General features: G+C 39.6%; 1 protein-coding gene across 1 annotated transcript; it reads right to left on the reverse strand.

Moving 5' to 3' along the window:
- Positions 1–241: 241 nt before the first annotated feature.
- FAM199X (family with sequence similarity 199, X-linked) lies at positions 242–13,208 on the reverse strand. The gene is made up of 6 exons (XM_062584883.1): positions 12,918–13,208; positions 10,088–10,307; positions 8,267–8,416; positions 7,764–7,925; positions 6,334–6,594; positions 242–5,367 (listed from the first exon to the last, which is right to left on the reverse strand). Exons 1-6 carry the CDS (start codon positions 13,097–13,099, stop codon positions 5,197–5,199), a joined length of 1,146 nt encoding a protein of 381 aa, XP_062440867.1. The 5' UTR covers positions 13,100–13,208; the 3' UTR covers positions 242–5,196.
- Between the last annotated feature and the right edge of the window lie 278 nt (positions 13,209–13,486).

The raw sequence follows: 13,486 nt of genomic DNA on the forward strand, positions 1-13,486 counted from the left end.
AACAAACAATTAGACTACCTATGTCCAGAAGCATAGGAGAAAAAGAGGGGGGGGGAAGGGAGAGGAGGAGGAGGAGAATATGAGAATCAAATAAAATTTAAAAAGAAATCATCCTTTGGCATAAAAGTCAGGTTGTTCAGAACAAACGATTGTTTTTCTACAAAACAATTCTGATCAAGTGTTGTGGATAACCAAAACAGAACTAGTGAGGAGGGACTGGTTTGCTTTCCAACACCAAGGATAGTTGATACGTGCTACATTTATTTGTATTTTCTGCCTAAGCAGTGAGTACACAAGCCCTATGCATAAACCCCTCCTGTTCTGAACAAGATACCACATAGTTTCATCAGAATATATTTGCTATGTTGCCAGTTTTAATTGCAACCCGTGCTTCAATATGCACATGACTATTTTCAAATACAATGAAAGCTTGAAATAAACAGCGTCAGTCACCAGCATGGCAGCTATTGATAAATCCTTCACAACTTCAGAAAAAAAGTCTCTTATAAACATTGTGGAAAGTAGGTACAGAATGTACAGAAGACAGTTTCCTATACAAAAGTGCATTGTAGCATACAATTAGCAGAGAACCTGGAAAGAAAGAAAGAAAAACAAAAAAAAAAAAAAAAAAACAAAAAAAAAAAAAAAAGAAGCCTCAATATAATCACTTCCATTCACTCTAATCTACCCATCCAACCTTCTAACCTCCTATTCTCCCCACCCATCCCCCAAAAATAAACCAAAAAACAGAAAACCCAAACCCCCATACACACCACAAAACTCCACTTTCTCCTTGCTTTGGTTATGAATTATATTCAAGGCTTCAACATCACGTTTTTTCCTTTGTATTTAAGAATTTTCTTGCAAACTGGAAGTGTTTTAAAGTTTGCCAGATAAGAGAGAAATGCAGGTATGATTACTGAGACTTAATAATCAAAACAGACAAGCTTTGACTGTCACTAACATTTGCACTTGGTATATTAATAAGCAATCCTTGCAGTTCCGAAGTGGAAAACCACATGTTGACCAGATTTTCTGGGCCAAAGAACTGCAAGAACAGTAAACTCAAGAACTTTCATGGCCAATATTGTTAGATCTATTGGCTTAAAAGTCTGGCTTACAAAAAGTGAACTTCAAGAGCACCCCCAAAATAGTTAGGTAATTAGTATTTATGGAGCAAGGTGTCAACTGATTTCAAAGCTCATAGAGTCTTAGGAAAAAGTACTGGCCTCAGGCCATTTAGCTTAGATGAGCAGTAAATATTGCCATTTTTATATGCTTCTCTAATATGCACTCTGATGTAAGCGCATATGAATAAATTTAAGCAGCTTTTTCCCCAGACAGTAATCTTCACAGGTTTTAAACCACAATACGAGAACTAAAAGTTAAACCCAGGCAAGTCTTGCACGACTTTGCTTGCTCTTCTCAGTAAGCATCCCACGCTGAATATACTATAACTACCCTTTAATCGTTTCCCATATAAAGAAAAATAGTTAATATCTTAAGAGAGACGAAGGGTTCTGAAGTTAGATAAACGCACAAATATTAACAGGTCTGTCAGGCAACTAGTTTTCTTCCTCATATTTAAAATCATATATATATATATATATATATATATAAAAAAAACAAGTCTTCTCTATTGTTTACAGTCCTCTTGCAATCAGACTTTCAGTGCTCCTTCTAAGCCTTTTTAGAGAAAGAATTACCATGGAAGCAAACAGTTAATATTACAGAGTGTAAACTGATTACATTCATATTACAGTGGGTTCAAAGCACCTAGATATATTGCTTCAGTACTGTGGAGCCATACACATACTAGTTTTTTGTTCGTCTCTGTTTTTCATTGAAGGAAATGTCAAGCTTAGAAATAAAATTCAAATCCTTTTTAAAAAGCACTGCCAAAAAAATTGGAATTTTAGTTAAATCTTATTTTGCTACTTTGGCTGTTAGCCACTGCTGCTCCTGCTTTGTTTTACAGGAGACTATCTAGAACTTGTCAGGTTCCGATAGCTACAGAACGACAACAGACTGCTAAAACTAACTGCCAGACTGACGCCACGGGTATCCAGCACAAACTGTAAGCATCCAGCACCTTGCAAGGAAAGGCCCCAGTATTGGGGGGGTGGGGGGGGAGAGAGAGAGAGAGAGAGAGAGAGAGAGAGAGAGAGAGAGAGAGAGAGAGAGAGAGAGAGAGAGAAGCTCATCACTAGAACTACGAGGGATCTCATATAATATTGAGCACTGTAGAAAGTACGGATGCAACCAATCTGGAATATCGCAGTTACTTCAAGTCTGGTTTTCTGAGATGCCAAGTACTTGGCAAAGACAACGTTCAGGCAAGCACTGGCATAAAGACAGTCTGCCTTCTGATCAGAGCTTTCGCAGTTTTGTAGCCTTAAGCTATAAACCTCCTGGAACTAGGAGACCACAAAGCTATAAGTTGTTAACACAGTGCTTCTGGAAATCCACTTTTTTTCCTCCTTTGAACAGTTACACAAGTGACTGAAGTACCCAGCTAGAGATGAGCTACCACTATTAGCTACTCTGGTACTGCGTACTGATTAGGTACTCAAGACTTTCATTCAATACAATAATTGGTAATTGGAACCACCTAATCATTCAGATTAATTACCTGTTCACACCAATATAAGGATAACTACTGTCACTCCCTCATTTCATATTCCCTGGAAGCTGGTAGACAGGTGACCAGAAAAAGCTGTACCTCTTCAAAAAGAGGGGTCTCAAAGCCAGAGGGATTTTAAACTCTGAAGAGCTGCTGATACAGAATAAAGCAAGACTTCCACAGTCCACCACACTGAGGTATTGCACACTTCTTACAGTTCATTTCAGAGTTTCAGTGCTCCACAGTATCAAGCATGTATTTTTTCAGGAGTGGGAAGGAGAGAGATTAACATTTCAAAATCACTGCAGAAAGTAAAGGTTTACTGAACTGTAACAGTGCAAAGACAGTGAAACATTTCGTAATGAATTCCTCTGTAACTGCCATTCTAAGTTGCAAGAGTTCAACAACTGGACACTGAAAATAGTCAAATTGACAGCAATGTATTTTTTTTCCTCTGAGATTCTAAAAATAAACTCTACATTAAACTCCTGCATTCTCAGGCATCTGAACACTGTTAAGTTTTTAACACTATTTCATCAGGAGGAAAGGAGTATATCAGCCAGCTGTAGCACTGCGCAAGGAATATTGACAAGTTACAGTCACTTCCAGTTAGTGGCCAAATGACTGGCAATATGAGATGGGTAGTATGCAAGTTTAAAATAACATTATTTAGTTTTTAAGTGGTCACTGGCCAAGTCTGGGTACCTATGGTCTAGTGGCAGTGAGAGTGTTTAAATTTACATATACTATTTTGATTGTGGACCTCTTTTTTTTTTTTTTTTTTAATCAAAGATGTTTCTCATGCTATAGTTTAAATATTTTACTGTTTAGGTTATTCAGAGACTACATAGAATACCATCTCTGAAATAAACACATTCTAGCCATTTCAGAAACCTAACACATCCTGCAGCAGTGTACAAGTGGTTCTCAGTTGGCAGTTTGTAATTAGAGCTGCGTGTCCATGTCTTGATAGTAAGGTAGGCCTAGTCCTAGGCAGGTTCGTTATTTCCTAAAAATACATAAGTTCACTTTTAGTTTTATTCTGATATACGATCTTAAATGTATTATTGTTAGCATTTCATTGCTCACAGAATACCATTTCTCCTCAACTTAGTTTAACAGCCTGCCAAGAGTGAGATTTAAATGGAGCCCACTAAAATGGATCCATCAGGGCTAGTAAGTGCAAGTAGGACTTATGAAATGGACATGAATCGTCCCATAGCTACATAAAGTCAATCATGCAATTCAGCATGATTGGGCTATATCCTTGCATTTATACGTACCTGGGCCCAAAACTGACGAACTCTTTATTCACAAGAGCAAAATGAAAATAATGAAGCACCAATATAATAAACAATCTCCTAAATTCAAATCCAGAAAATATTTTTGTAAACCTTTGAATTTTGCGCTCAAATTTAGAAGCATCAGGAGGGGGAGGAGGTATCCTGTAGCAAGAAGTTCTAAGATAAACACAGAAGTCACTTTACAGATTGACAGGATTAGTAAAAAAGGTAAAATTATCTCCCTACATGAAAGTCCCAAGTTCACCTCTTTTTCTTAAAAAAGAGGTATTTCAAACACAGAATTCTGAAATATTTTAGTAATGATGCAATGACCCACAAAGAAAACTTATACTCTGCTAGGTCATAAAGTGACTTAACATATAATTAAAAAGACACAATTGCATTAAGTTCTCTTGCCAGCAAAACGAATATATTTAGATATACTTCTGGGTTTAAAAAAAGCGCCAGAGTTGTTTGCACTTTCTTTTCAGTAGCCATACTGTAGTAGTGTCCTAGACAGTTTAATTGAAGATTAGTGTACTTTAATGCATAAAGATGTTTTAATTAGTAGCAATACTAGGGATGTGCTGGTTAACTATTAGTAACAATCAGACTATAAGATATTGAGCAGCAAAATAACTTTTTAAATACTAAGTTTGCAAGGTTCTTTTTTTTAATTGTAAATGCTTCCTAAAGAACTATATTACTAAGTATTATTTGTGTTACAGGTTCTCTACATTAGAAGTCCTGCTTCTTCTTTTCTGTGGAATTTGAGAAAAGTCACAATCATAACTTCTAGAAAGATTTATCACAGTGTTTTGATTTTGTATGATCCAAGAGCAAGATCAAAGAAAATCTTATATAATTAAAGACTTGTTTCTCATGCTAAACAGTCTTCCCAATAACAAACAAGGAAAAGAGAGAATATGCCAAGTGAAACATTAATTAGGGAAAAAAGCTGAAGCATACTACTGCATTCTTAATGTCATCCAAAAGCATCTCTAGATTGATTTCTTTAGGTAAGTAGCATATTAGCCAAATTAATTTCTCCTTAAAATAGTATCTATTCAGCAGATTTTCAGAAGTCAATGAAGTTCCTGAAGTATTTGTTGCGAAATTAGTCTAAAAAGATCAAGCTACTCAACACTTAGAACAGCTTACCAAAGTTACAGTTGAGAAAGGATCTGGTTTATATTATTAACACTAATCAAAATTTGGTCAAGAAATATATGTAAACAATAAGGATAATACGTTTAAGGCTTAGAAAGAACACTGATAAATTCACCCCTGTCACATTAAAACATCCACATCTCCTTCATGGTCCTCCTCAGTCACTTTTAAAGATAGTACTTCTTCATTAAGAAATAATCCACTCAGTCTCTCCTTACGAGCCTGTCTTTGTTCTTTCAGCTGTCTCTTGCGTAAAGCCTTTTGCTGTAGTTTCCGTTGTTTAGAACGTTTCTGTCAAAATAGAGATAAGACAAAAAATAAGATTTTCTTCTATGAATTAGAAACTGCTTTTTAAACCAAAGACATACATGAACCTCTAAATTAAGATCTGCTCTGAAAAAACAACCAAAATGACTCTTCAGAGGTGGTACAAGCATTCACCCAAAGTCATACTTGGTACTAAAGTAAATAAGCTTATTTTGACTGCATTAGATAAGTATATAAATTCTGTTCTACCTTGTGGATCAAGACCGTTCACCATGTCTCAGTTTTATAGCACAACACCATCCTGTTACGTTGCATAGCTGAGTCTTTGATCAGAGAATCCTTATTATAGAAGAGTTACAATCCTACAATAAGAGATCAAACCAAAGTCCAACTTGGGATGATGAAGAGCAAGCAGGAACTGCTCTTCCCCTCCACACTTGAGATTGAAATTATGACACAGGACAAGTGCCACAGTACTACTTTTATTGAATCATGCTTCAGTATGTCCCTCTTCACCAAGTAATCTCATGAGACATGTTGGAAGAGTAATTTGAAGAAGATTTGAAAAGCCTGATGAAACTTCTAGTCAATATACCGAGAGAGTCTTTACTATCCAGAAATTATGTCTAGATGAGATTGATTATTCTTGAATAAATTTTATTGATGAAATTGTGTTCATTCAACAAATGAGATTAGATTCATCAGCCCTTCAAGCACTCACCTTATTCAAAATAATCGAAAGCAATCAGAAGATCTACCACATACAAACATCAGACTTTCACTTACAGGAGAAATTATGAGAAGAACAGACATTTATATTTCTTATGGTCATGTCAGAGAAATCAGTCAACACTGATTTAGCTAGATAATTTCAGCAGATCCACAGTTACTAATCACACTCCTTCAGTACAAGTATCCCAATCAAGATCACATAAGTGACTTTAACAAGTTGCACAGGTTAATACACATGCACACGATTAGAAACTTTACTTTTGAATCCCGGATTCTTTCTGCAGCACTTGTTGACAAGTTACTATCACTGTGCGCTCGACTCATGTTGGCACTTGAATTTGAAGCAGAGTTGCCAACACTAGAACCACTGCTGCTTGCAGAGCTGACCATGCTTGCACTGCTGCTGCTGGCACTGGCACCGCTCACACCACTGGTACTTGCACAGCTGTAGCTGCTCCTTTTCCAGTTTTCCCTGGCAGATCGTTGTCGAGGTCCATGTTCCTTGATATAGTTTCTCACCTTCAGGACAGAGGCAGTAGGATTACTAAAGCCTGATAAATACTGTATTGAGATACCCTGTTTCATGGTAAAATACAGCTTGCCTATTAATAACAATCAAGTTCTTGGATTAGTTCAGTTAACTAATAAACTAACTAACTTTTTAAATGTTTAGCTGTGGTCGGTTAAATGCAAGCCATCTGACAACCATTAAGAGGACAACTAGCTTAACATCTTCAACATTAACTTAAATACAAAAAGGTAAAAGCTAAGTAGCAGCGGTCTGTGTGGGAGTGGGAGGGTCCACCTTCCCCCTCACTCCCAGTTTTCTGCTAGGTAACAGTAAACTATAACACTACCACTGAAGAGGAGCATCAGTCAGTTTCCAGTGAATTAAATTATTTAGGCACAATTTTAAAAGATTTTCCTAGATATACCCAAATAAAAGTGGCCATAAGGAAAGCAGTAGCTTTCTACTTTAAGATATTTATAAACTGCTTGAAATATGAAATTGGCCAAATCCATAAAAGCAGCAAATATTTGCTATTTTAACTCTTTGTTTCCATTATACTCACAAAAAATAAAGAAATTCATAGGAGTTCAGCCTGTCTGGATTCTGTATACTGTCTTTCCCAAACAACGCATCACACTTCAATGAAAATTAAGCTGACAAGAGAGTATCTACAATACTCATCAGTCACAATATCCTTCTGTTACAAATGTAAATATCTTTAAATACATTGTTTTAGACCCCTTATATGAAGTTCATGGTCTCCCCCACTGAAGTTTAAACTCTAGTGTACATACAGCAAGCAAATTAAGCAACAGCTGGTTCAGAGTCTTACAAAGGGGATTAAATTTAGTTGTAAGTAGCAATGGTCCCAAAGCATAACTCACTACGTACATGCCAGCATTTCAAAACCAACTGCTAGACTTCCAACATTTACTGAGATCATATAATCAAAAGTCTTTCATATGAACCTCTAATATCTAATATGCTTTTGAACTCTAGTTTTCTTCTTGACAATATCATAGATTGTGCTCTACTGTATCTACTTGTATCTAGTGACTATGCAGAAAAATTGATCACGATCTTGTAAGAGACTTTGCAAGACACACCAGATGTCAGAGGGCTAAAAAAGAAGAAAAAACCAACCCCCCCAAAGGTATGCATACAAATCTTAACGCACCTGTTTCAGTTTTTCATCTGTAAGACAGTTCAGTTCAATAATGAATTCACTATCTGTAGGTGATATCTGAGCAGTAGGATCAATAATCTTAATAATGTCAAGTTGCTCTCGAAGCCCCATCTCCATACTGACTTTACGACTCAAATATTCAATATATTCAACCTAGGATCCAGAGAAAGGCAGGTCATTTTTTTAAAGTATTATTGATTCTAAAAGAATAACACAAATAAAAGGAAGAAACCAGCAGGGCAAAATGTTCTCAAATATCACACTTCCTATGATGCTTGCCTTATTTTTGAGCCTCTTAAAACTCAGGATAGAAAAGCACATGTTAAACTGCCTATTACAGAGGGAACAGACAAGAAAATTCAGTTTCAAAAGATCAAGTACTACTGTATAGGGCTTCATTTAAATCTACAGCAATCAGTATGTCTTAAGATGTAGTGCTAATTAAAAATTCTTCTGTATTTTACTGTTTGCACATAGGAAAAAGCCAGTTTCACCTGTTCATCATTTGTCATTGCACTCCATGGAAGTTCATCGAGATTCCTATGCTTGTTTTTCTTTTTTGGAAGCAGACAAGGAGAGCTTGGAATACTAGGTATAACATCAGAAAGCACATCACTCCCACTTGTAATGTCGCTGCCAGGCAACTTGCAACATGCAAGAGAAACAGAACAAAGCCTTAGAATACGGTAAGCACGTTTAAAGTCATTCCAACACTATTAACAATTCAAAACATACTGTCAAATTAGCACAGCATCAGTTATCTATGCACGCTGTCAAACTTCTTAATAAACAAGTACTGCAGGGTTATGAGTAATTTAATGTTACAACAATTTGTAGAACTGACGTACAGCAAACTCGAACCATACCTTCTATACTTATTAATCCTCTTAAAATTTACATTCAAGGAAACAGAAAAATGTAGCTTTTTACCATCTCCCTTCTCTACGAAGGGTACAAATCATCCATTACAAATAAATATAAACATCCAGTTCTAAAACATAATTTTAAGAAAGATAATTTTTAAAGTAGGTTTCTAATTTAGACTATATCCAGTAATTGCACAGGACAATTAAATTAAATCACCATCATTTTCTTGGAAGCAACTGCAGAACTTTATCTTCATTTACACAACCGACACGTAATTTAGGCATGCGCCTCCAGCTAAAGTGACAGTTGGATTACTCACGCTCAGAGTCTGCCAGATAACGCTGTAAAAAGCTATGAAAATGTCTTTGTAAAATTCTGTAAGTCCAATAAAGTACATCTCTTAATAACAAATGCTTGCTATAGAGAAATCCAGTCACTAATCAAAAATGTCAGCTAACCAAGATGTGGGAAATTGCCTCTCTTTAAGATAAAACCACATTTTATCAGGTAATTGAAATTCCATAACTCACAGAATCACTGGGATCCAATCAGAGTTGTTTCTACAGGCTGCATTACATAAATGCAGTTGTAACTTCTTTGGTACAATGTACATACAGAGACTAGCAGTTAGACTAAAATAGTAAGAAATTCAGAGCTAACCTCAGTCCATATTATCTTAAATTCAATTGCCTTTTCTATATAGCAGGATTCATACTTTCCTGAAATCAGTGTTTTCTGTCTTTGAGACAACATTTAGAAGACTGTGCATCTATGCCTTCATGACAAACTTTGAAAGTATCTTCAGTAAATCCTGAAGCACCACATCTCCTATTTCAAAGTCATATATATGTTGACATCTGGTCTAAGCCTCTAATGTAAAAAAAATTGCATATCTCAACTGAAAGACTGCTATACAAAGAAGATCACAAACTACAGATATCTGACTAGGACTGCGTATAATACAGACCAGGCAGAAAACAGCATAGGTTTCATGCTTTTCTCATCTTGGGGAGATGGAAAATCAGCTCTCCACTCTCATGGCACAGAAAGAAGATAGATATTGGATACGGTAAAAGCTTCTATGCTTTACCTACTGCCAGCTCCATTCCAAAGAAGATTCAATATCTCTAAATCACTGGAATTAGACATCTATAACCACATTTCATTAGCAGCGCAGATCCCCAAAACATAGAATCTAAGCTCATGGGATACACATGGTCCCTAAAACCATGAAACCATAATATGTAATGACTTCTCTTTGAGGAACTGACCCTACTTCCTAATGCAGACCAAGAAGCCTAGAACAAAATAAAATAAAATATTTTCTTTATCATTGAAGTTTCAGGTATCCACCTTTAGGTTTCAGCACCTATCAAGAAACAAGTGCTAAGGATTTTTCAATTAAAACAAAACTCATCATTTAGTGGTCTCCAAAATTTTATCCTTACCTGCCATTCAAACTCGCTGTCTGACCAATCCCAGTACGTGCTGATAGAAGAAGAGACATCACTGCAGACACTACCTTCGGGGAACAGATCAAAAGAGGTGAACTCCTGGTCATCCAATAATGAATAACAGTCATCTTGATCACCAACTGAAACCGATGAGAACAGCTCCTCACTGCACTCTGAGCTGGCTACACTTGTTCCACAAGAAGTCAAGTTCCACCTGCAAAACAAGCCACAACAATAGAAATCAGCAAACATACTGGCACTATTTGTCCTGGAAAAATGCTTATTTCCAAGTCTCCTAGTTATCTCCGTTTCGCTCGTCAACAAAATTTTATTTTGATTTTGTTGAAATAAGTTATAATTATGTAAATGGAAGTATTCTAATATTTTTGATGGAAGTATTCCAGTATTTTAGAAAAGGTCCGTAAGTAAAGCCAAAGGAAATTTGACATTAAAAATGCCAAGCAAAAATCGATACATAGTTAGTACAGCCACAACTTTATCTCAAGATCTTCCACCCTAGGACCATAGTTCTTATAGCATGTAAATTGTTTGTTAAATACAATAATCTAAAAACACAGTTTCTCATACATTGGGATTTTAAAACTGGTAGGATTTTTTTTTATAAATTGAAAAGAGCAAAACTATGAAGTAAATCAATTGGGCTTCTGGATAGTATAACACTTGCTAATCCAAGCAAGTAATTCTTGGATGATAAGCCCACATAAAATTAATACTTAGAGAAACATGGCACGGATATATCCAAGGCTCCATTATTTGCCATTTTTAACTCTGAACGCAAATAATATTGGGCACGCCTCTGGAATGGAACAGTGCCAGATAGAAAACTGACCCATGTGAAAGCCTTACTGTGTCAAAACAAAACACTTTTTCCTCATAATTTCATGTAGGAGATAGCAAATGCTGTTGTTAAAGGAAAGTATTTGAGGAATTAGATTTCACAAAACAGGTTTCTACTCAATGACAGTAAGTCAGAATTTAAAGAGCTCAAGAAACCCGTCTCCATATCTGGATTTGTTTTACATATTGGTGAAAAGTAGGTCGAGACAACTATGAGTCAGCATAGCACTGCAATACGGTCAATTCAAAACAATTTGAAGAGGGCTTTGAAAATTCACCACACATACAAACCTATGCAATCAATTCCTATTCCATCAGTCTATCCACTGTGTTCTGGCTAACTAGAAAAACATTTACCTATTCTAAATGCAAAAGCTGAACAGTGCCTCTTTCCAGAAAGACCGGTACTCAGCTTTGTTATTTAAACTGCATACCTGGTTGGCTATATAAATAATGTATTTTAGTGATGCACTCTCCTCCATGCCTGTTTGGCCAGCAATGAGTTTATCCAACATTAAAGACATCATTTCAAAGACATTTCTCCTCGCAGCTTCAGGAGGCCCTGCTCTCCCTTTTGGCATCCCTTATATACGTGCTTTTAGGGGCTGAGCAAGCAATCAGTACATAGCAGAATATGGAAGTGGGGACGTAACATGCGCTCGGACATCAGTATAGTTCCAGTATTATGAAATATTGATGAAAGGAAAGATAGAAAGGACAAAGTTTCGGAGCCTGTTAAAACACAGGATGAGGTGCAGAGCTCCATCACCACCCTGCTGTGCACAGACACTCTACATAGGCAACATCATTGCAGCTACAGGCAGTCAGCTCTCTCATTCACAGTGGAGCTTGCTGCAGCTGCTGGGATGAACTGGGTTCACAGAAATGGGAACCATCTTACAATTACTGTGCCTTTGAAAAATAGAAAGCCTTTGCAAACACCACAGGTAAATCAGTAGGCTTCTAATGGCTTAATTAGTGCAAGACAGGGCATGTCCTTGCCCAAGCAAGTGAAATACCTAGTTAAGAAGCCTTCAGTGCCTGCGTTTGTAAAACAAACAGGCTTGGGTAACACAATCCTCAAGTGAAAGGCAACATATAAAGACAAACCTGCACAGGGAGCTAAAGGCAGATTTGGCCAGTATCTCACGTGTTTGTATTACAGATTTGCTAGAAGTACTGTTCATGCTACATTGAGTCTTATGACAAGAACCCAGAGCACAAGGACACATTGTATTTAATCAGCATTTTTTCTGTTGAACCACTTAGGAATCTACAGTTAAGAGCTTGTCCTTATAAGCAAGGTTTTACGGTGTAATTTTCATATAGTTTCATAAAAATTCAATAGAGAGGTTGCCTTATTTTTCAGCCATATGTTGTGGTGTACTAGAAGCACAACAAGAATATTTTGTAACTCAACTGGGAAGAGAAAGCATCCCACCCACACGTGTTCAGGGTTGAAACTGCATTAAGTTATCTCTGAAAAGCTACTGATATATATAAAAAAATTAGTTCTACACATTAGAAGATGGAGGGTTCGGTTCCCGGGTGAGCAAGAGCCGGCTTGGGCTCGATCCCATAAGCACAACTGGCGCTCCCTTGCAGCGCTGCATTTGAATTTCCAGAACACAGATCCCCTCAAATCGCAGCCTGCCCGAGCCACCCTCCGCTAGCGGCGAGGGGCGGGACCGGCCCCGCAGGGACACCCCGAGCCGCCGCGCCACGGCCGCTCCGAGCTGCCCCCAAACGCGAGGCCCCGGCGGCTTTGAGACACCCGGGAAGGCGCAAATACACCTGAGAAGCGACGGAGCCGGCGCGGAGCGGCCCGGGCGGCGGGGCCGGGCTTGAGGCCGCGGCGCGGCGCGGGCAGCGCGCCAGGAGGCCGCCGCGGCGCGGCGCGGCCCCGGTCTCGGCGCGGCGGCCGCCGCAGCCCCCCGCCCGGCCCGGCCCGGCCCGGCCCGCAGACCTGTTGGAGTGGAAGCGGTGCAGCGGGTCGGTGCGGTGGCACGACGAGAGCTGGCAGCCGAAGTCGCTGACGTCCAGGCAGCCCTCCTCGCTGAGGCTGCCGCCGCGCGGCGGGTGCTGGGGCGAGAGCAGCGGGCACGGCTCGTCGGGGGCCAGGAACTTCTCGTACAGCTCCTCGGTCATGGCGGCAGCGAGCGCCTCACGCCCGCGGCGACCGAGCCGCAGACGCCACCGCCATCAGCGCCGCGCCGGCCCCAGGATTTACCTCAGCCGCCGCGGCCCGCGCGCCGGGCGCCTTCCGGCCCCGCGCCGCCGCCGCCGCCGCGCCCCCTGCCGCGCCCCCTGCTGCGCCGGAGGGCGAACGGCGCGCACGCACGCCTCGCCACGCCCCCCGCCCGCCTCGCCACGCCCCCCGCCCGCCTCGCCACGCCCCCGCCGCCGCGCCACGCCCCCCGCCCGCCGCGCCACGCCCCCACCGCCTCGCCACGTCCCCCGTCCGCCTCGCCACGCCTCAGTCCGCCGCGTCACGCCCCCCCGCCCGCCGCGCCACGCCCCCCGATTCGTTCCCGC

The sequence above is a fragment of the Rhea pennata genome, chromosome 11 (genome assembly GCF_028389875.1).
Source record: "Rhea pennata isolate bPtePen1 chromosome 11, bPtePen1.pri, whole genome shotgun sequence".
In the NCBI taxonomy this organism is placed as follows: domain Eukaryota; kingdom Metazoa; phylum Chordata; class Aves; order Rheiformes; family Rheidae; genus Rhea; species Rhea pennata.